The sequence below is a fragment of the Acipenser ruthenus genome, chromosome 24, assembly GCF_902713425.1.
Source record: "Acipenser ruthenus chromosome 24, fAciRut3.2 maternal haplotype, whole genome shotgun sequence".
NCBI lineage: Eukaryota > Metazoa > Chordata > Actinopteri > Acipenseriformes > Acipenseridae > Acipenser > Acipenser ruthenus.
The window spans coordinates 18,791,133-18,812,531 of NC_081212.1; the positions used below are offsets into that span (position 1 = coordinate 18,791,133).

The 21,399-nt window shown below is 38.5% G+C and overlaps 1 protein-coding gene across 2 annotated transcripts; it reads left to right on the forward strand.

Annotated features, from left to right (window-relative positions):
• Nucleotides 1-362: 362 nt before the first annotated feature.
• On the forward strand, nucleotides 363-21,380 carry LOC131700556 (E3 ubiquitin-protein ligase arih1-like). 2 transcript variants are annotated; one of them, XM_058998526.1, is made up of 14 exons: nucleotides 363-878; nucleotides 9,272-9,339; nucleotides 10,238-10,382; nucleotides 12,921-13,013; nucleotides 13,107-13,162; nucleotides 14,319-14,385; nucleotides 14,708-14,814; nucleotides 15,095-15,137; nucleotides 16,178-16,249; nucleotides 16,850-16,980; nucleotides 18,264-18,357; nucleotides 19,044-19,304; nucleotides 19,528-19,640; nucleotides 20,378-21,380. In XM_058998526.1, the coding sequence occupies exons 1-14, from the start codon at nucleotides 597-599 to the stop codon at nucleotides 20,460-20,462; spliced, it is 1,617 nt and encodes a 538-aa protein (XP_058854509.1). In that variant the 5' UTR covers nucleotides 363-596; the 3' UTR covers nucleotides 20,463-21,380. The 2 variants fall into 2 exon arrangements, with proteins under 2 accessions (XP_058854509.1, XP_058854511.1); XM_058998528.1 differs by having other exon boundaries at nucleotides 18,264-18,321.
• Nucleotides 21,381-21,399: the final 19 nt, after the last annotated feature.

Below are 21,399 nucleotides of genomic sequence, written 5' to 3' on the forward strand. Positions count from 1 at the left end.
GCGAGTGGCTTCTACTTTCTGTGTGCTCTATGACAAACGCAGACTGCATGGCAAAGGGAGTACTGTATATCGCTGACCTGTAACAACTTTGCCTCGCTGTAGTTGTCAGGGAAGTTTTATTTTAAAAAATCCAGAACAAAATAAGTAATAGCAATAAAGGAATAAAAGAAAACAGATTGCACCTCTTGGTATGCATTTTTGATATTAAAAATAGAATTGCTGATACCAGAAACTGAGGATGCAGACATTTCTAGTAACGTGAACAGGTCCCCTTTTTGTCACACTCAATATGGCCACTCCTATTTTAATTTTTTGTTGGCAGCCACATTCAACATGGCGCACTTGATCAACCACTTTCTTCTTTTCAACCGACTTTATTTACACTGAACGCCTCGGCAATAGTAGCTAATTTGTGTGACGTTTAGGGTGCGTAAGCGTGTGACGCGGCGTCCCTTTGTTGGTTCAGCAGCGGTGGCGCTTGTGTTGTTATTTTCTCTGCGGCTGAAAATTTTCAAGTCTGTGTGGAAGTATTTATTTTTTTTTGTAAATATATATTTTTCATTTGGATCTTTTACCTGAATCCGACTAATATAGTAATGGACTCGGACGAAGGATACAATTATGAATTCGACGACGAAGAGGAGTGCAGCGAAGACAGCGCTGAAGAGGAGCTCGAAGACGACACCCTGGAGCTCGGAGAGGTGGAGTTGGTCGATCCTGCCGAGGCCGGCGGCGAGCGGGATGTATGCGGGGAGACCGGGAGCAGCGGCCTGGGGCCCGGCCAAGACGAGGAGGATTACCGCTTTGAGGTGCTCACCGCGGATCAGATCCTCCAACACATGGTGGAGTGTATCAGGGAGGTCAACGAGGTCATCCAGGTGAGATGTCTGAAGATAAGTGGTATGCAGGAAAACCCGGGGATGTACAGGGGGAGGTAGGCCAGAGACTGTTATGGCGATAAGCGCGTCTGGGATTTGGTTAAGGACGACAGTGAAAATAAGCGAATTTGAGACAAGTGGATGGAATAAGTAAATATACATATTACATGTTCATTTGAAAATAATATTATTGGAATATTTCACTGTCTGTCTGTTGAATGACAGTCGGAGGGCGGTGTTAGGTTCGTGTTTGTGCTGGGATGTCACTGGGGATCGAGTAGTTTTTCGGGAGCAAAGGACCATGTTTACCCTCCGGATATCAAGTGAAGGAAAGCCTGTTTGTACAGATGAAGAAAATGTTGACACCTACGGTATCTTAGACCTGTTAGTGATTTTTTTAGGCCTAACAACATGGCGGAACTGGTGTCTCGGTGACTAACACATTGAACATTTATTTTTAACTGTTACCCTTTGTGTCAGTTTACTCGTCGAGAAATAGTGAAACCGATTGGGGCTATCCGACGTGTCAGTATTGCTATCACGAAGGCCCAAACTCTGTCCACACATGTAATATACATTACAATTTGACACTTATTATTTATTTATTGTTTCTCAAAAAAACAAATAAACTGAAAGACGATTTATTGAATACGGACAGTTGTACACTTTTTAGGATTAAGAACATTTCTTGATTATATTTAGTATCGGATTTATATAACCTTGTTATTCTTTAGTTGGGTAGACAGGTATTTGAAATACACATTTGGGACAACTTTTACCGGTTCGCTTCCGGAATTTTCACCATTTTGTGTTGAAGATTGATTTGCTAGTAGTAGCATTACATTCTAAACATGAATGCAGAGTCGTGATAATTTCTTGAAATTACAGTAGATAAGGAATCGAAACATTTGGGCGTTTTTAAACGATTGTAAAAGTATAATTGACAAGTTTTAGTTGTTAATAATATGTTGGTGTTGTACAGTGGCCGAATTTAACGAAAAAACCCACACAATACGCCTTTATTTAATGAATGTCACCACAGTAGTGTAATAGTTGAAAATACAGCGCAGTCATGAATATATCATGAATATAGAAAGCGCTCAAAAGCAGTGGGAGGTGGGCCTTGCTGGCAACATTGTTGTTTATTCATATAAATATATACTTGCCAATGTGAGAATAGTAACGAGATGGAAAGCTGATGGTTGATGTGTAGACAGGCAAGTGGAAGACAGTCAGGTATGCTGATTACATTTTCAGTGTCTTAGGGGTTTGTGGAAGGGTTATTCTCAGACTTATGCATCATTTATGGCAGTAATATAAGCAGGGCTCCGGAACAGGGCATTTTATTACTTCCTGAGACATTTTCCTTTCCATCCATGCAAAACTTGAATCAAATTTGCCTTTGAAAATAAACAAATATGTTATACTGAACGAGTGACAATATTGCTAAGTCATTTTGCTCAGAATGCACTCTTAGATAAAAATAATTAGGAAAGATAGGCCTAATCTACTTCCACACTGTACCAACATATACACACACTGCATAGGTTAAACAGAACAGAAGATTGTAGGAAGCATACTGTATTCAAACAAATGTTAAATTCAAAGGGCTTGAGGCAAGAAATAAGGAGAAGGTGAACTATATGATTTACCGTCTGTTTCAGCATACTCAGCGTTTTCTGTTCATATACACAAAACAGAGTATCACAAAGGAGTGGGACATGGAAAGGATCCCCCTGGGGATGCATATCCCCAGAGGCAGAAATCCAGTGAAGATGTGCTATGCATGTCACACTAGAGTTTACATAGATCTAGAGAACTGCTTATCCAGTTGTGATGAAACTAGGTAAGGACATTCTTTGGAATTTATTATTGAGTATCAGAATATGGGGATATATGGAGAAACAAGTTTGTATACATCACATTATATAATTAATTTATTTAATAGACACCTTTCTCCAAGGCGACTTACAGGTGTTACAGGGCAATACAAGGTTTAAATACAGTATAGTTTACAGTAAGTGCACATACTACTAGAATACAATATGAGATAAGAAGTAACACATTTAGAATTACAACAATGTGTATATACAATGACTTCATAGTAGTGCATCAGCTGAGCATCCAGTAACATGGTGCTTCAGTCAGGCAAGTCCAGTGCATAGTAGGAGGAGTAGATCAAGAGAACTACAAGTCCAGTCTTAACAGGTGGGTCATGAGGATGCGGAGGAAGGCAGTGAGAGACGGTGCTGTCGTGAAGTTCTCTGGTAGCTGGTTCCACCGCAGGGGCTACGGAAGAGAAGGAGCGGGCACGAGAGGATGGGGAGTGGAGGGAAGGCAGGACCAGTCGCCCAGTAGAGGAGGAGCGGAGAGGGGGTGTAGGGAGATACGAGGGATTGGAGGTAGGAGGGGGCAGGCCGGTGGATGTTGTAGTCATGGTGATATACTTTTTCATGATGAGATTTAATTTCTTACATGGCCATGGCAGGAGTATGCATGTGCCTATCAAAAGCATTTTGAGAGTACATCAGAGGCCTCTTTTACTCCTGATTAAAATTTTAGAGCTAAAAAAAGGAAGTGCAAAAAGCGTAAGCGATATAACTGTGTGATTAGAGAAACGACTACCCAGCGAATCCTAAAATACCATCACAGACATTTGGAATCACTCAGTGATGGCTACCCCTGTATAAATAACTAAACACTCCACCCCTGGCACAAGAACAGTGATTCCACAATGGGAAGGATTGTGCATTTTAAAGTGGTTACCACATACACATGTCTGTGCCCTCCATCCCTTTCCTGGCATGCCGGGAGACTGCTGCTCAATAAGCACTCCTTGTGCCTGGTGGGGAATGTAAAAGGAACAGCCTTCACAGTAATTGGATAAAGCTTAGAGGTGGATTTACATTACTGTGCTGGTGAAGCTCTCCCAAGCATTAAGTTTGTTTCACCGGAAGTTTAATTTATTTTATCCTTTTGTTTTTTTTAGACCGTATATTGAGTGAGTAGGCTAGTAAGAGAGCCAAATTTTCACAGAGAATTTGGAATTCAGGTATTGGTAAGAAAATGAGACCACAGTCCTGCGCCCCAGTAAAATAAATGTAATTTTGAACACGGCTCTGTTTGCTTTGTTTTTTTCAATAACTCCCCCCCCCCCCCCGGCCCTTGTTTTTGCGTGTCTGCAGTGAAATCTGGATAAACTATTCAGCAAATGGACTGGACATGTGTGCCGGCTAGTTAAAGGCATCAATGACATTCACTTGAATTTGGGTAAAAAAATAAAATCTTTTCTCGCTGGCCTGGTAGGAGCAGTTGATCACTTGCAGTGGACTTGCTACAACTTCACGTGAGAGGCAAATTGACAATCGGGTTCACCTAACTCCCGAATATACGAGTTCTGCTGCCAGAGGTAGTTTTGATAGAAAAACATTGTCATAATTGTACGTGCTACGTTACTTTATTCTTGTTTAAACATCCAGGTCAGTCCTGTTTTTGATTTCTGGTGTTTATACTGTAAGTCAAGAAGTGAATGACATAATTCTGATGGCTGTTAACACATGTCTCGCTGTACTTCAAGAAAAAAGCATGACTAGCCTGCCAGTGTGACAACTATTTTAGGGGGTTCTGATTTCATCAATTTCTGCTTCGAGGGAGGTGGTGCAAGTTCCTTGTGATTAGACAGGTTGTGGCTTAGCTTAGAAGGATTTCTTTAAAATCAGTGCAAAGCTTGTACCTGTTTTGAATATGCAACATAGATGTAGATTATGCAGGTTTAATTTAACTGTGTGCACAACAGTACATATGAGCCTACTTTCAGTGGAATCCCCCCCCCCCTCTCAGCTGCAGGCTGATCTGTGCCCACTGGAGTTCCAACACCCTACATCTTCAATTCCTGATAGCTTCTACCACTCAAATGTCAAATGCAATACAGGGTCGACACAGTGCAACACATTGTGCCATTCTGTCAAAACCTTGTACTGTAGCTGCACCTTTTCAATTACACTCAGATTTCCCCTAAATTCTAGCTTAGTGAGAGAAAACCCATTTTAAGATTATTTTTACTTCTCATAAACATAATGTCCTATATTGTTTCATGTTGTTTCTGTTTTCACTTTGACTCACGTGAAGCCAGTTTCTCTCGTTGTACTAGAAGTTCAACTCCTGTGTGAAAGTAATTGGACCCCATCTAAGCTATACAAGTATATGCCGTCTGTAGGAAATGTGGGGTCTTATTTCAACAAAATTAGATGCATATTTACAATATAAGTAGAGCTGAAAGATTTTCACTTTTAATTTATTGAAAACAAAACACACTCGCATTTAATCTAATAGCCTGTAATTTTCCTTTTTTTGAACGATATACAAAAATGTTCCTTTTATTGCCTTGTCTAGGTATACTGTCTTGTAAGAGGCAGCAGTGTTGAGTGGTGGTTAGGGCTCTGGACTCTTGACCGGAGGGTTGTGGGTTCAATCCCCAGTGGGGGACACTGCTGTTGTACCCTTGAGCAAGGTACTTTACCTAGATTGCTCCAGTAAAAACTCAACCGTATAATGGGTAATTGTATGTAAAAATAATGTGATATCTTGTAACAATTGTAAGTCGCCCTGGATAAGGGCGTCTGCTAAGAAATAAATAATAATAAAAAAATAATAAGATATATTTTCATAATACACTTCTATCAGTCACATTGAAAGTGCAATGCTGAGCAGGTCCTATTTTGAAGAAGCACATTTTCTGAAAGGAGTAAAACCGTGATATACAATTAGAGTAGTTTCGGGAGAGTTTTACACAGTTCAGATAGTTGTAATCCTTTCTGAATGTGGTCAACGTGGGCCCCAAATGCACTGTTTAAAAGTAGCTTACAGTCCCACAGGTGAATCAGTCAAAAAGTAAACGCTTGTGTATATATATATATATATTTTTTTTTAAAAAATTTAGTCGTCGCCAATTATTTTACTCCGATTTTCACCCCAATTTAGCATGCCCAATTATTATCTGTATCCCCGGCTCACTGCTCACAACCCCTGCGCCGACTCGGGAAACGGAGGCTGGAACACGCGTCCTCCGAAACGTGCTCCTGCCAAGCCGTCATTTTTTGCACTGCAGATCCACAGCAATGCCACCAGACCTATAGTGCCGGAGGACAACACAGATCTGGCGGCTCCGCTGCAGAGCCACAGGCGCCCTATCGGCCACAGGGGTCGCTGATGCGCGGTGAGCCGTGGATTCCCCTGCCGACCTAAGCCCTCCCTACCCGGGCAGCGCTCAGCCAATTGTGCGCCGCCCCCTAGGAACTCCCGGTCACGGTCAGCTGTGACATAGCCTGGATTCGAACCTGCGATCTCCAGGCTATAGGGCACATCCTGCGCGGAGCGCCTTTACTGGATGCGCCACTCGGGAGCCCCAAGTAAACGCTTGTAATTGGTAGATGATACACTATTCAAAGCTGAATTTCCTTGTCTTGACTATACCTGTAAAATTACAACAAATAACTTTTGTTTCAGAGCATGAAGTAGTATTGTACTGGACTTGACTCCTCAGCTGGAGCTTCTAGGCTATATCATTTTATGGGGTGAGGCAGGGTAGTAAAGTATTTATATTCCTTATAGTAGGTCAGATAAAGTAGGGGTGTTATAGCAGAATTAGTTCATTTGGCAGTTTTTGTGTCACTTAAATTAACCATCATTTCTTAGATGTACAAAACATTTCAAAGCTGTTTACTGCAGTCTGTAATCTTAATCTAATTCTGAAGAAAACAATCCATGTTAATGTAACAACATAATAAATACATTGAGAGGACACACACTCCCAGCATATTTAAAGAGGAATACAGGGACAGGCCTATCTGTGCTCATGCAGTATTTGTGGGTTCCTGGGTACCACAAACACGCTGTTGAAAAGGCACAAAGGGCATCTTTGTTAGGGTTTCATCAAAGGATTGAATAGACATGGTTGTTGTCTCTATTTAACAGCACAAAACTCCTCACAGATGTGTTATCCCCTGCAGGGATGCATATCCCCATCATGATGGAACTTAGTACTGCCTGTCTTTAGCACAAGTTACCCATACAGTTGTATGTCGCACAACGTTTCTACATCCTGTGGATATAGATCACAGTGTGGGCTACACGATGCTGATGCCTCTAATTCTATATTTAGAACTGTGGCGGCATGATTGTTACATTTGTAGGGCTCCGGATTTTCCATTCTTGGGAATGGCAAATTCCGTTTTTTTTTATTTAAGTCCCTGAGATACTGTAATTTTCAGGAAAAATCTTTAAAGCGGTCCACTAATAACAGTGTACTGTAGGTCAGTCAACAAATAATTGTCAGTCATGGATGGAATCGTCAACCCCCCAATTTATAAACAAAAATAAATAATTGAATTTATGTATTCATTTAGTTGTCGCAAATCCGTTACTCCGTCACCCGTTCAACACAAGGAAACGACACGGTGGTTGAGGTGAAACCTTTAGTTTTATAACTTATTATTTCTAATTTATCATTAACTCCTTAATAATACTACATACTCAGTGATTTTTAGGTTTTGTACTCGTGTTGCTATAACATGGCTCTCTATACTCTAGCTACTGTAGTAAGAACAGAAAATGGTGAAAATTGTAGATTCAACAATGAGTGGACCAATAAATACTTATTTATTTTACCAACTCTACCGAACGCAAAGCCAATGTGTTTATTGTGCAATGAATGTGTGTCAGTAGTTAAGGAATACAATGTGAAAAGGCATTTTGAAACCAAACAAGGAGCTTTTGGAAATACGTATCGAGAGGACAGAGTAGTTAGAAGCTCAAAAGTAGAAGCGCTGATCTCTTCTTAAGTTATACTATTAATATGTCACATACATTTTAAAGTGTTTGTAATGATACTCTGTTAAATTCTCACACTGTTCTAACTACTATTCACATGGTAAAATGTGTAAGTCTTGTTCAATATATGAACATGAAGTTATGTAATATTTATTATTGCTTAAAAATTTGCAGAGTAAAATACTCTGGCCCGCCTACTCCTAACCTTTTTCCAGTCTGGCCCCCTTAAATTTAAAAAACTAGTTGAAGAGCCCAGCTCTAACTAAGGCAACTCTATCTGTCCAAATAAAAACTGTACTAAACATAAGCGGCCATTCGGTCCAAAAGCTCACAGAACAATTTCAAGAGACAAAAAGCCTTCCACCTATGGGAAGATTGGGGAATGGGGTCCATGAGTCTGTGGTAATTGCAACTTTTTTTTCCCTTTTGAAAGTTTTGTATGAACAGCTGCAGCATGATTTTCTTTAAGTTTTTCCAGCCTCCCTGTTATTGTTTTATGGGTCGGCACAGTATTGGGATAATCTTACATTGATTTAAAAACTGCTGCATTCACGGTTCACACGCACTGTCCTCATAGGGGATAACTTGATCACACCCTTTTCGGCCAAATCTATAGCAAATGTTGTTTTGGATGTTTGCTTTTTATTGCCATCAGTAGCTCCATCCACAATAATTTTTCATTTAAAACTGTGAAGCATTTAACTTGTGTTTTTGTGGTACAGCAATGTTGTTTGGCATAATTATTTACATACCACGGTTTTCTCGTCCGGTTCTTCAAAATACTTGCAAACATGGCTTCCTTTGTTTAGAGATGCCATTTTAAATATAGAACAAACTCGGTAAAAACGTTTGTCATTAACGTTATTACCTCGCCGTTGAATTGGTACCATACCACGTCTGCTACAGGCATAAACACACACACAGTGCACCAATGAAGCGCCAGATCGACCGAGAATAAAACCCGCCCCAGTGTCAATCTTTCTGTTGCACCAATTAGAAAAGCTACTTGGAGGCAATTGGCAAAACCCTTCCCTTTTATAATATCCGCCCTTACTGTGGCAATGGAGCAGTCTCATACGTGATGGACTACTGATGATAAATTACTAAAATGAATGCATAAAAAAATATGCGTTTGGTGACATTCGTCATGTGACCGGTTATACGTCTAGCATATTATTAAACGTTTTACCACTTTCGAGTTTATACGTTTAAACTTTCCATCTCTAATATTCAAATTTTTTTTTTTTTATCTTGGTTCTCTGCATATTCATGGTATTTAAGTAAAATTATTTTCTAGTTTCCTGTTCCTAGATTTAAAGTAAATGACGTTCAGCATCACCACTTCAATTTGATTGTCATTATTGATCAGCATAGTTCATAATGCTTATACTGTATACTTGACTGCATTGTATTCTTAATAAAAAGCCTTTGTTTTATATTTTACTGCATGCCTGATACATCTTTTAGTTATGGAACACCGACACAAACACTGCGTCTTTGTAAGTAACTGCACATTAGACCAGCTTATTATCTCTAACTGCTGTTTTTTATTTTTGTATTCTCAGAACCCAGCAACAATTACAAGAATACTACTTAGCCACTTCAACTGGGACAAGGAGAAGCTGATGGAGAGGCAAGTACTGTGCCCACAGGAATATTGAAGGAGGTGTACTTTTAGGTCATGAAAGCCCAGAGATTGTTAGCCTGTAGGGTGCTTGACTGTATTAGCGTCTCGGAACCTGAAATTGGTTATCCAGCTACCAAGTCAGTGGGGTTGGGTGGGAGAAATTGCATTTTAATATATTAACTGACAGCTGAATTAAATATAAATAATATCCTTGTTTTGATTTGGTACAAGGTTTCATTGAATTAGCTATAAGTCAGTGCTATATTACTGGCTGTGTTCAGGGTCGTTCAGGGGAGGTGTGTAATGATACATGAACTACATGTGATGGAGAGAAGGGTTCCAGTGTAGGTGTTGGAGCTGTGCAACTCGTGTGTGAGGAGTTTCAAAAATTGCCATTGTATGACACCTTCATGTGATGTATGACCTAGACAAAAAAAATGTTAAATCTTGTTTTAAGGGTTTTACGTAAAATAAAAACAATTAGTTTACGAAATAACCCCAAAATGAATCTCCCAATTTTAAGAGAATATTTAAACCTAACAAATCCATGTTCCTACCAAAATTTAAAATAGGATAACCGAGGCTGTGTGGTCCAGTGGTTAAAGAAAAGGGCTTGTAACCAGAAGCTCCCCGGTTCAAATCCCGGCTCAGCCACTGACTCATTGTGTGACCCTGAGCAAGTCACTTAACCTCATTGTGCTCCGTCTTTCGGGTGAGACGTAATTGTAAGTGACTCTGCAGCTGATGCATAGTTCACACACCCTAGTCTCTGTAAGTCGCCTTGGATAAAGTCGTCTGCTAAATAAACAAATAATAACCGCTCCTGATTTCTCACAATTGCACACAAACAGAATGCTGGTTTCGGCCTCATGTTTTAGATGTCTTCTGTCCATTTCTACCACAGGTACTTTGATGGGAACTTGGAGAAGCTGTTTTCAGAATGTCATGTTGTAAACCCTAGTAAGAAATCCCGGACACGCCAGATGAACACAAGGTCCTCGGCACAGGACCTGCCGTGCCAAATCTGCTACCTGAACTACCCCAATGCGGTCAGTACCTGCAACCTGAACTTGGATTAACACGTCTTTAACCTCTTAATCTCAGTGGTGATGTGCACCATGTTGAGATGACAAGCAAAATAAACATTTATGTATTCATTTTCAAAGTGAACTGGGATATAACTCCCTAAGACTAAAGATGTTTTAACAGTGAGGTCCACTGTAGAAAGGTAAACTGTCTTTTCTATGCAATGATTTTCTTCCTTCCCTGCTGCTTTATTTTTGTAGTGTGATCCTAAGACGTTAAGCAGAAAAATATAACTGCCAGCATGGTTAATTCTAATTTATTTTAGTTTTTCAAAAAAGGCAAATAGTTTTCTGTTGCAAAATAGTAAATACGGTTTTCGAAACAAATTACTGTTTTTTTTTTTTATTATTCATTTTACACATTGCCAAATCTAGTAAAAAAAAAAAATGTCTATCTATCCTTAAGCTAATTTCTAGCAACTTCTACACTGCATTGGGGATTTTGAAATAACAAGCAAGTGAACAGGTTCAATGTGTTCATCCCACATTTTTGCAGCCACGTTACCGTCTGAGGCTATAACACAGCCATTAACATTAATGACCAAATCCAAATTTAAATCTAGAACAAGGCAAGCAATTAAAACTTCATAGCACAATAATTGCTATGTTGTGTGACAGACCAGGGACTGAAAAGAAATGAGAAGATATCTAATGGCTGTCTGGGGGACCTGTAGTCTTATTGAAGCATCAAAAACAGCATTGTTCACTGGTGATGTAGAATGAAAATGAGGGTCGTTGATTAGATGCACATCAATTATAAAGTAGAATGTTATGACATTACCACCCAGGTAGCAAGACTGCCAAGGGACATACAGGGAAGCAGCCCTCAACTTAAACCTGTGAAAACAAAAGAAATGGAACTCAAGAGCCCAACTGCACTATATACATTTTGAATGTGGAAATCCTGGGAACAGTGTAGTGTGTAAGCCATGCAAAACAGATGTAAGGTCCAGTTTACACTAGGAAATATTTGCTAACAATTATAACTAGCAATACATATAAAATACTGAGCAATTCATTGCTCATGACTTGTGGTCATTCTCAGTTGTTGAAAATGCTGAGTTCAGAGAACACATTTTTCTTTTATTTTTTTAGAGCCCAGATATAAAATGCCTTCTAGGACACATTTCAGTAAAACGGTAACTAAATATTGTATTGGTGGCCAAACACTACAAAGCAGTATTTTATACAACTCTAAAATTCAGTCGTTACTCAGTACAAATCAAATCATGTAAATATACTGTGCCATGATTCAGTTCAAACAAAGTGCATCTCTGTTTCGTTACTAAAGTTGCATGCATAGCTGCCATGGAGCTGCCTCCCTTGACCTGAGTGGGTGACTGTACCTGTTGCCACTGAGCAAACGGAACAGATAAAAGGAACTGTAAACTTGAATACTGAAATATGTTGCATCAATCAGATAATCAAGCAGCATTACCTGGTAACTTTGGGAATGACTACCCTTGGCCAGTGCCAACACAAACCAGATGTAGAATCCCCCCTGAGATCATTTAATGTAAACAGAGCTGAAACAACAGGTCTCTGGATTAAAAGAGCAATGTGCTTTAGCAAACAAATTCAATCAGAAACTGGTTTAGAGACACTTCAATGCCAGCAGTATTCCAGTTTCTTCCACCAGAGGGAAAGTTTGCCAAGTCTTAAAAGCTCCACTGCTGTCTGCAGTTGTTAGCTGTCACTTTCTATATCACAAATCAGGAAATGAGAGATTCATCAGTGTAAAACTAACTGATCCCTATTACTTTAAATGTTTAATCATGTAATCTGAATAATACTTGAACCTGACAAACGTGGCAAAATAAAGTTAGGAAAGTGACACATAATCTGATGGTTCTTATGTGTGTGTGATGAATTTCATAAATCTTACCTGTCTTGCACATTTATTTGCAATATAGGTCTCAGATTTAGAGTTTTGAAACGCATGTTACTACAAACATCTGTTTTCATTTAAACACATGACATGACAGTGGTACCACACAAGGTTAAATACAGTTCCAGTCTGCATGCCTTGCATTCTAGGAAGTCATTTCCTAGATCATTTCACCCAAGCAGTGTTCAGGGACAAAGCATATAACTGGATGTGCAGCATGTCAGTCATTGGGGAAAGCAGCTGGTTGAATACTGACAGGAAAGAAGACTGAAGGGGTGAACCGGCTCAGGAAGTGCAAGGTAGTCTGAAAGTGTTTCTTGCAAATAGAGGTCTTAGTGTAGTGTAGTACCATTTATCATGCTTTAAAATGAAAATAGGTGTTTCCTAATGCATGCGCTTCTTTTAAAACTGCACATTGAGACCTGCAGTCTTTAGTTAAGGGACGTGAATTGTGAGGAGAAAATGGTATGGAACTATTTGGATCTTTGGCTGAATGACTGAATATATCCACAGTCTTAATGAAGACTCATGTATTGGTGCTACTTGTCATTGTGTGTGTTCTATTTGTGGTGCACTCATTTAGTAACAGTTTTCCTCTTATTTTTCACTTGTAGTATTTCACTGGCCTGGAGTGTGGACACAAATTCTGCATGCAGTGTTGGAGTGAATACCTAACTACCAAAATCATTGAGGAGGGAATGGGACAGGTACTGGTCTAGTTACAGTCTTAAACTCTGATTGTACCAATTGAATCTTTGCAGATACTAATTTGATGATATCTTTCTTTTCTCTTTTAAAAGACTATTTCCTGCCCAGCTCACAGCTGTGATATCCTAGTAGATGACAATACAGTTATGTAAGTACCCAACGAAGCTGTAGAGCTTAAAAAAATAGTAGCCATGAGTGAGACTGTATTCTTTTCATGGCAAGTGGTTTTCTGTAGAGAAAAATGATACATTTTGAATGTGACAACGCTGTTTTTTTCTGCTTTTAATACATATTACGTTTAATCGTGAAATATCTATTTTTAGACCATGATGTGCCGTGAAAAAAAATACAGCCCTAGCCATGAGCCACCAACCACTAATTATTCTGTGATCTATGTGGGCAGCCACTCTGAAAAAATACAAATGTAATAAAGGGAAAATAAAATGAAAAATCTTCATGTCATTTGAAGCTGAAGTAGGTTTAACTTGTCAGGTTTTTACTTGGCAGAAACACATTTGTTCGTGTGTAAATTTTGGTCTTGATGAAGTATTCACATTAGCTATCTTTTGTACTTCCCTGAGATACTGCAGGTAGGTTTCTGCCTCGCTGTTCCATGCCACTTTAAAGCAAACCTCTTTCAAAGCCCTTGTTTGAGGCCACTAACATTAATCTGTGTCCGTTCTACACTCGACACTGATTACCGTCAGTAATTGTCTTAACCTATATCCTGGTTATTTTCTCTACGTGTGTTTTGGTGCATTGCACACACTTGTCGTTAATGACGGTGTTTGCATGGGAGAGAACTCCCAATCAGTCACAGTCTAAAGAAGTAACAGGGTTTTGTGCTCTGAATTTGAAGTCACAGACTCTCACAGTATTTAGTCTCTCATACATAATACTTGCAAAAAGCAGACTCTTACAACTCTTGATAATGATCCACTGTAACCCTTCATTTGTGTAAGTTAATATGCAAAGCTCATGTTGCCCTTTCCATTAGGTCCTGACAATACAAGTCCCTTTCCTTCCTATATATGGCATTATACAGTATATGTGCACAATGTGGTTGGCAGAACCTCTACTCTCAATGCTTTCACAAGAGGAGACACTTTGAACTGTGCTATTAACTAATGCAAATGATTTGATTGATGATAAAAAATAAAGAATTATGGCCAAGTGCTTTATGTACAAAAATAAGACTAGAAATCGATTTTGCAGTCTAGCGACTGGGCACTTTATTGTTTCTGTTAAATAAAAAAAAAACTTCCTGTTCACTTATTTTCTTTTCTCTCTCATTTTCCTCATAGGAGACTCATAACAGATTCAAAAGTGAAGTTGAAGTACCAGCATTTAATTACTAATAGTTTTGTAGAGGTAAGATCCCCCCTATCATTCTGTTAAGATGTTTAATGGCAGTATTTTAGGAAAGAAATGCAAAAGGCCAACTTTTCAGTTTAAAATGTGTTTTACATTACATATTGAATTATAACCATATGTTTTCCCTGAACACTAGATATTGCACATATGTAACAGAAGAAATAATCTATGTCTGTGTGAAGGTTGTTTAGTGCAAGAGACTGTTGACAATAAGAACTTGTACTGAAGCTTGGTGTTGGAATCCTCCTGGTACAACATTACCTCACTGTAATCCATCACTTTCAGTCTAACAGGCTTCCTCTCCTACTCTTTCTTCCAGTGCAATAGACTGTTAAAATGGTGCCCTGCGCCTGATTGCCATCATGTTGTTAAAGTCCAGTACCCTGACGCTAAGCCGGTCCGCTGTAAATGTGGCCGTCAGTTCTGGTAAGTGATCAGTGTTCAGGGTAGAGTAACGCAATGTTACTCGCACTGGCAGTATATATTCCTTGCTCACAGTATTGTAAAAATGTGTAACATTTGTTGGACAGTTTATTAGAATACCCTATTGCAATCCAAAAGATCTGTAGGAGTCTGATAGTCTTTTTTAGTTCGGTCACAATTCACAAAGCAACATTATCGTGTTCTGCATGTAGTACAGGCAGACTGACGTAATCCGTGCATAAGGGTAATCATTGTCTAATTAACATTTTGTTTTGTTTTGCAGTTTCAACTGTGGTGAAAATTGGCATGACCCTGTCAAATGCAAGGTATGAACAACTGTGTTAATTAAGTCATAGTTGCACAAAATTATATTAATAGGTAAAAGTCTTAATGTTTTTTCAGAATGGATTCTACTAAAAGCAATACATTTACAATTATTTTATTAATCTTGAGTATCTATTTGCCTATCAAACAAAGCATTTGAAGGAGCCGCTTGTGGCAATGTGGTGAAACTGAATAACCAAAGCCTGCTGCCAAGCAGCAGAGTGAATTCCAATGTGTGTCTGCAGCATAGTTAAACCTGTCGCTACCTCTATTGTGATATTCCTTAGTCCTTGCTGTTAACAGAATCTAGGTCATGATGACTTGCGTAATACACAACTTCCTCACCATTTGTTTTTTAGGACAGTGTCTCTTTAGAAACTGGCATGCGTACTCCAAAGGGTCTTCCCTTTTATTAATATCACAATATTCCAGGACAAATCCAATGCCTGCCCTCTTTTTTAGAAAGATCCCACTAGTCTGACACAGCTGAGTGAACAGTAATAATGTTACACGTGGTTTTTAAGAACAAAATAATGTGTTTTTTATGTGTTTTACCTGGGGATAAAAACACCATCCTTGCATCAACTGGATATCAAATTTTAAGGCACTTATTCTGCCCAAATAGACCTAAATAGGCTGCTGTGCCCAACTAAGTGTAAATTCCAATGTAGATTAAAAATAATTGAATTTCGACTTGACAGTAGATCTGCTGGAAATCTCCACCATATACCTAGGGTCACTACACGCCAGCCTGCCTCTTCAATTTATATATAATATTAATCTTGCTCCACAATCTTGCTAACCTAGTATGCAACCCTTCCAGTTTTGATTAAAGATATTAGCTGCATTTCTTTATAATCAAGTGGCCGTGTGTCACAGTCTGAATATTTTCAGTACTAACATAGGAATAGACTTTATTGTTTGGAGGCTTTGACAGTGTTTCAGTATGTGCTATTCATTTGTTAAATTGTTCCTAAATGATTCTTTTTAGGTTCCTTCAGCTTGATCCACTTTAGTTTTAAATTCTTTCCTTTTTTCTCAGTGGTTAAGGAAGTGGATAAAAAAGTGTGATGATGACAGTGAAACTTCAAACTGGATCGCAGCTAACACCAAGGTATTGTAAACTCTTTGTAGAGTCGGTGTGCTGTTCTGTGGCCTGGCTTTTGCATTGCAGTTTCTTAAGTAGAGGGGATGTGAGCTAGCTGGCTACATATATTTAAAAGTCAATAGTATGTTCTGCGCGAAAGTAATGCCAATGAAAATCTATATTGTTTGTTTCCATTGGCACCAGACAGATATTGAACTGGGTTGAATTAACAAACCAACACCCGATCTAGCAGCTGGCTCTTGTTTCTTTCAAGGTTGATATATGAAAGGCTAGTGTTGATGCTGAGTGGTAACATACGGTTTAATGCGGTTAAACCAGAAAAGAAATGCATGCGTTTTGCTAAAAACATAAATATTTGCCTTTCCTCAGTAAAACAACACCAGTGCGATTTCTATCTAAGTAACATCATTCAATAAAGGGCAATACAGGGAACAGGATTCAGTATCAACATTTTCTATTTGATATATGTCAAGACAACAGAATACTTTCTTTACTTAAGTCTTGCTATATACGGCCTTCTAGAAATGGAGGGTGGAAACATTTTGGAATGCCTTGTGTGAAGTTGCTACAGTGGTTCTTGTGGTGTAACACTGTATTGATCCACAGGAGTGTCCCAAATGCCATGTTACCATTGAGAAAGATGGCGGTTGTAATCACATGGTCTGTCGTAACCAGAATTGTAAAGCTGAATTCTGTTGGGTCTGTCTTGGACCCTGGGAACCACATGGATCTGCTTGGTAAGTCTAGTCTTGTGGGAACAGCTGGAACAAAGCTGCAAAAAACATCTTTCCTTGCAGAATCCGGCATGTTGAACAATGTATTGTTTTTGTATGAGAAAACAGCACAATTTCAAACTAATAATTTAGAAAACCACATATGCCCACTTTATCCTGGTCCCAAATAAGTTGGTATCTTCCTCAGTTACTATCCATTTAAATGGGTTTTAGGTTTTCAAATATCATACACAGCGTTGTGCTGCCCTACTGAAATCTCTTTAAAACGGTTTTGGCAGTTTCCTGCAGGAGTTTTATACAAGATGAAAAACTGGGTACCCCGAGTGTGGGAAACTTGTACAGTAAGTAATGCACTTCAGTGTATATTTTATGTTATTTGTACAACACACAGCTTTCTTCATAAATAGTTAAGTTTTTGTAGCATGTATAGCTTAAGCTATTCCCAAACATGTCTTCAGTGACCAAAAATGACAGTACTTGCTTGCCTACTTATCGTAGTGTTTACTGGGGTTTTCTGAAACTAATACCAGTGTAATGTTAATAAACAAATGAAAGCAATGCAGCAGCCATTGTTACCAAGCTCCCAGTACAATATGACAAAACGTAAACTACAAGTCTTACTACCCACTCCAGGAATGCATATTCTGTGGGGATGTGTATTTCACACTTATTTTAATCTAGAAGGCCTAATTGTGATGGATCATTTTGTAGTTCATTACTACAGCCCAGATCTGAAACAAATTAGCCCCCATTGTGGATAAACTGGTGGCGCCTCTAAGGCACATTTAATGAGAGTTTTACATATACAGAGATGAATGTTCATCCAATTGTGATTAAACTTGGTTTGGACTGTAACTTGGTTAATTCATACGGACTAATTGTATAATGTGTGGAGTTTGGGCAAGAGAACTGTGATGTGAAGCTGAGCTGCCCAGACTACAAAATTATGTCTGTAATAAGACGGTCTGAAAACAACATAACCTATAATAAATCACAAAAATAGACAATATTCTGTAAGTCCTATAACTTTAGAACTGTGCCTTTCTGTGCATAGGAGGACCACTGTACACAGGACTGGATTCACTGAAATTCTGACATGCCTAACCATGATTTCTACATAGATCTAGAGCATCCGAATCAGGATATGATTGGACCTCTTCATTCGTCTGTCTATATTGGGTTTGCTACTCATAGTGCACGATACTGATGGCTCTAGTTTTGTATTCACAGCAGTGAGTGGGTCGTATACACTGACGTACTTGTTTGTTTTTTGGTTTTGTTTGTAGGTACAACTGCAACCGCTACAATGAAGATGATGCTAAAGCAGCGAGAGATGCCCAGGAGGTAAAGTCCGGAACCGGGGATGGAGGGCTAGCTAAGGCAGGGAATTTAGCTGTTCATTCCTATAATCTGTCTTCTCCATAGCTATTTCCATGACAAATTCTGCTAATATTTAAAAGTTACAAAATGCAGCAGACAAACTATTTGACCTAGCTTGCATAATGTATCATTGGCAGTTATTTAACCTAGTGTTCTATTTATTTAAGGTTATTAAATTATGGGTCATTGTGGTCCTGTTATGTTAGTGATAGGTAGGTTGGATGGAAAAAGTCCAACAGTAAAAAAAATATTGATATTGTGGAGGTGCTTGTGTGTACGTAGATCACACATTTTCTACAGTGTGTCTACACAATAGGCATTCCACTTGTGATCAAACTTCACCAGCACAAGTTTTGTCTTGTAATATGGCTAATTATCCTCTTCAGACCTCCATACAGTATACTATATAATGCAACTCCGATTACAGTCCTTACATTTGTAAGTGTATACATGTACGTTAATTTATTGAGAATAATCTGTCTGGCACAGCAAATACCCATTTATTGTTGCTCTAGAGCTTTTGAATATATTTAATTGAGAAGTTTGTGTTTCACCAAGCTACTTTGATTAAAAAAAAAAAAAATTCATTTCTGTAGATGCTTATTGCTAGACTCTTTACAGTAGTAGGGATGTTTTAAGAGATTGTGGCACTGTTTAATTGAACAGTAAATCTTTCAATATTCCAGCGCTCCCGGGCAGCTCTACAGAGGTACCTGTTCTACTGCAATCGCTACATGAACCACATGCAGAGTCTGCGCTTTGAGCACAAGCTGTACGCTCAGGTCAAGCAGAAGATGGAGGAGATGCAGCAGCACAACATGTCCTGGATCGAGGTGCAGTTCTTGAAGAAGGCTGTGGACGTGCTCTGCCAGTGCCGTGCCACACTCATGTTCACTTACGTTTTTGCATTCTACCTCAAGAAGAATAATCAGTCCATTATCTTTGAGGTGAGAGCCTACTGTAGTAGCATTTCATTTTCTGTGATGTACTAATATCTATATCTGTACCCATTTTTATTATTCAGTTACTTATCCCGGGGTAGTTTGGTTGTTTAATCTATTAAATGTAGATTTAGAAACTGGAATTTGCCCTCAAGCACAGCTTTGAGCACCACTGATCTAGGTGAGCACTGTGACTGAACTCTCTTTCATATTGTTTTTTCCTCTTTAGAACAATCAGGCAGACCTGGAGAATGCCACCGAGGTGCTGTCTGGGTATCTGGAGCGTGATATTTCGCAGGATTCACTGCAAGACATCAAGCAGAAAGTGCAAGATAAGTACAGGTCTGTATGCTCCTTCCAGGACTTGTGCATCACCGGTTTATAAAGTTTAAGTTTTTAAAAGTTGCTTTCAGAAGCTAATACTGTAGAAAAGCAAAAATGTGACTTTAATGTAGATGATTTTCTTTGGTTACACATCCCAAAAAGCATTTACTGCAGTATCACAAGCTTTGCCACTCTGAAATAAGTATCATTTTGGGAGGCAAAATTAAATTCAGTATCAGCCCATTTATTTTTATTAAATAAGTGTTCTATAGATTATGTAAAACTTTTTTTTTAGGAAACACCTGTTTCTCAGAATCAATTTATAGCAGTCACCTGAAAATAAAATGTTTAGTTAAACAATGAAAGGATATTCCTGGAATGGTATCTTTTAATTAGCTGAATGGGACACTATTCAGCTATGGCCAAACGTTTTGCATCACCTAGAATTAAGATTGAGACATCATTTAAAAAATAAAATTAAAAAATAGATATCGCAAAAGTCTACCGGAAGCCATAATAGTAGTACAGTAGTTAATGTTTTATTTTGAAATGTCATGTTTTTCATTAAGTATATAGAAAACTACAAAGCAGTATAGTTAAATATGTTAACGTAACATTATTCATCAGGTTTCATTCGACTTTATGAAGCAAAATTAGTTAACTCTGTAGGATGATACAAAACTTTTGGCCATAGCTTGACCTTTTAAAACGAGTTTATTGGAACTAAATGATATATTCTATTCTTCTCCCTCTAGATATTGTGAGAGTCGGCGAAGAGTGTTGCTACAACATGTGCATGAAGGTTACGAGAAAGACCTCTGGGAGTATATTGAGGATTGAGGATAACCCCGCTTACAATGAACTTGGAAAATAACTTTACCAACTAGAGTGCTGATGCAATTAAACTGGGTGGCACTGGCCTCTGCTGACACCGCTGGTCTACTCCGCAATGTCATCCTTTTTTTTTTTTTTTTTTTCTGTTTTTGCTTAATGGAAAGTTTAAAGTAAATTATATTGTAATAAAAAGGTAGATACAAGACTGACGAAATACAAAGTGTACAACAGTATTGTAAGCAGCACAGTGGAGTTTGACAAGACACTGAAAAAAGAAACCCTGCCCTCCGAGCTCGTGACGTAGATTCCTTCTTGAAAGAGGACGCTTTTTTTTTGTTTGTTTCCTTTTTTTTTTCCTTGTGTGTAGGAAATTGATTTACATTTTGTTTTCAACACAGCTTTAAATGTACAACTAGCCATGTATATTGTTGTGGCGGATTGGCTAAATGTAAGGACTCTTACAGGAGCAAAACCTGTGTTAAAACGGTGTACATTGATATGAAAGTTGTAAATAACGCATATGCATGGAAGAGTTTAAACAACAAGCTTAGCACGTGTTTGCATAATTTTTAAATTACAAAAAAAAAAATCAAGATGGTGTATATTTGCTGTGTAGTTTCTTAAGTTCTTTATTATTATTATTATTATTATTATTATTATTATTATTATTATTATTTCTTCTCTTTCCCCAGCTTTTTAAAATTTGATTTTCCTTTTATGTGGGAGGATGGAAGGAAGGGGGCGACTGGATGCTAACCAGAGAATTCTAGCTAGATCTGCCGCTTTTATCACTCTCCATTGTTAACACTGCAGCTCCCTTCAACAGCAGCAGTAAAATCCAAAGCCTGTAAATGCTCTTGATTGAAACATAGAAGGAGTTTTTAAGAAGAAGAAAAAAAAATACACTTTGTAAGCTGCATTTTATTTGAAGTCTGCCTGGACT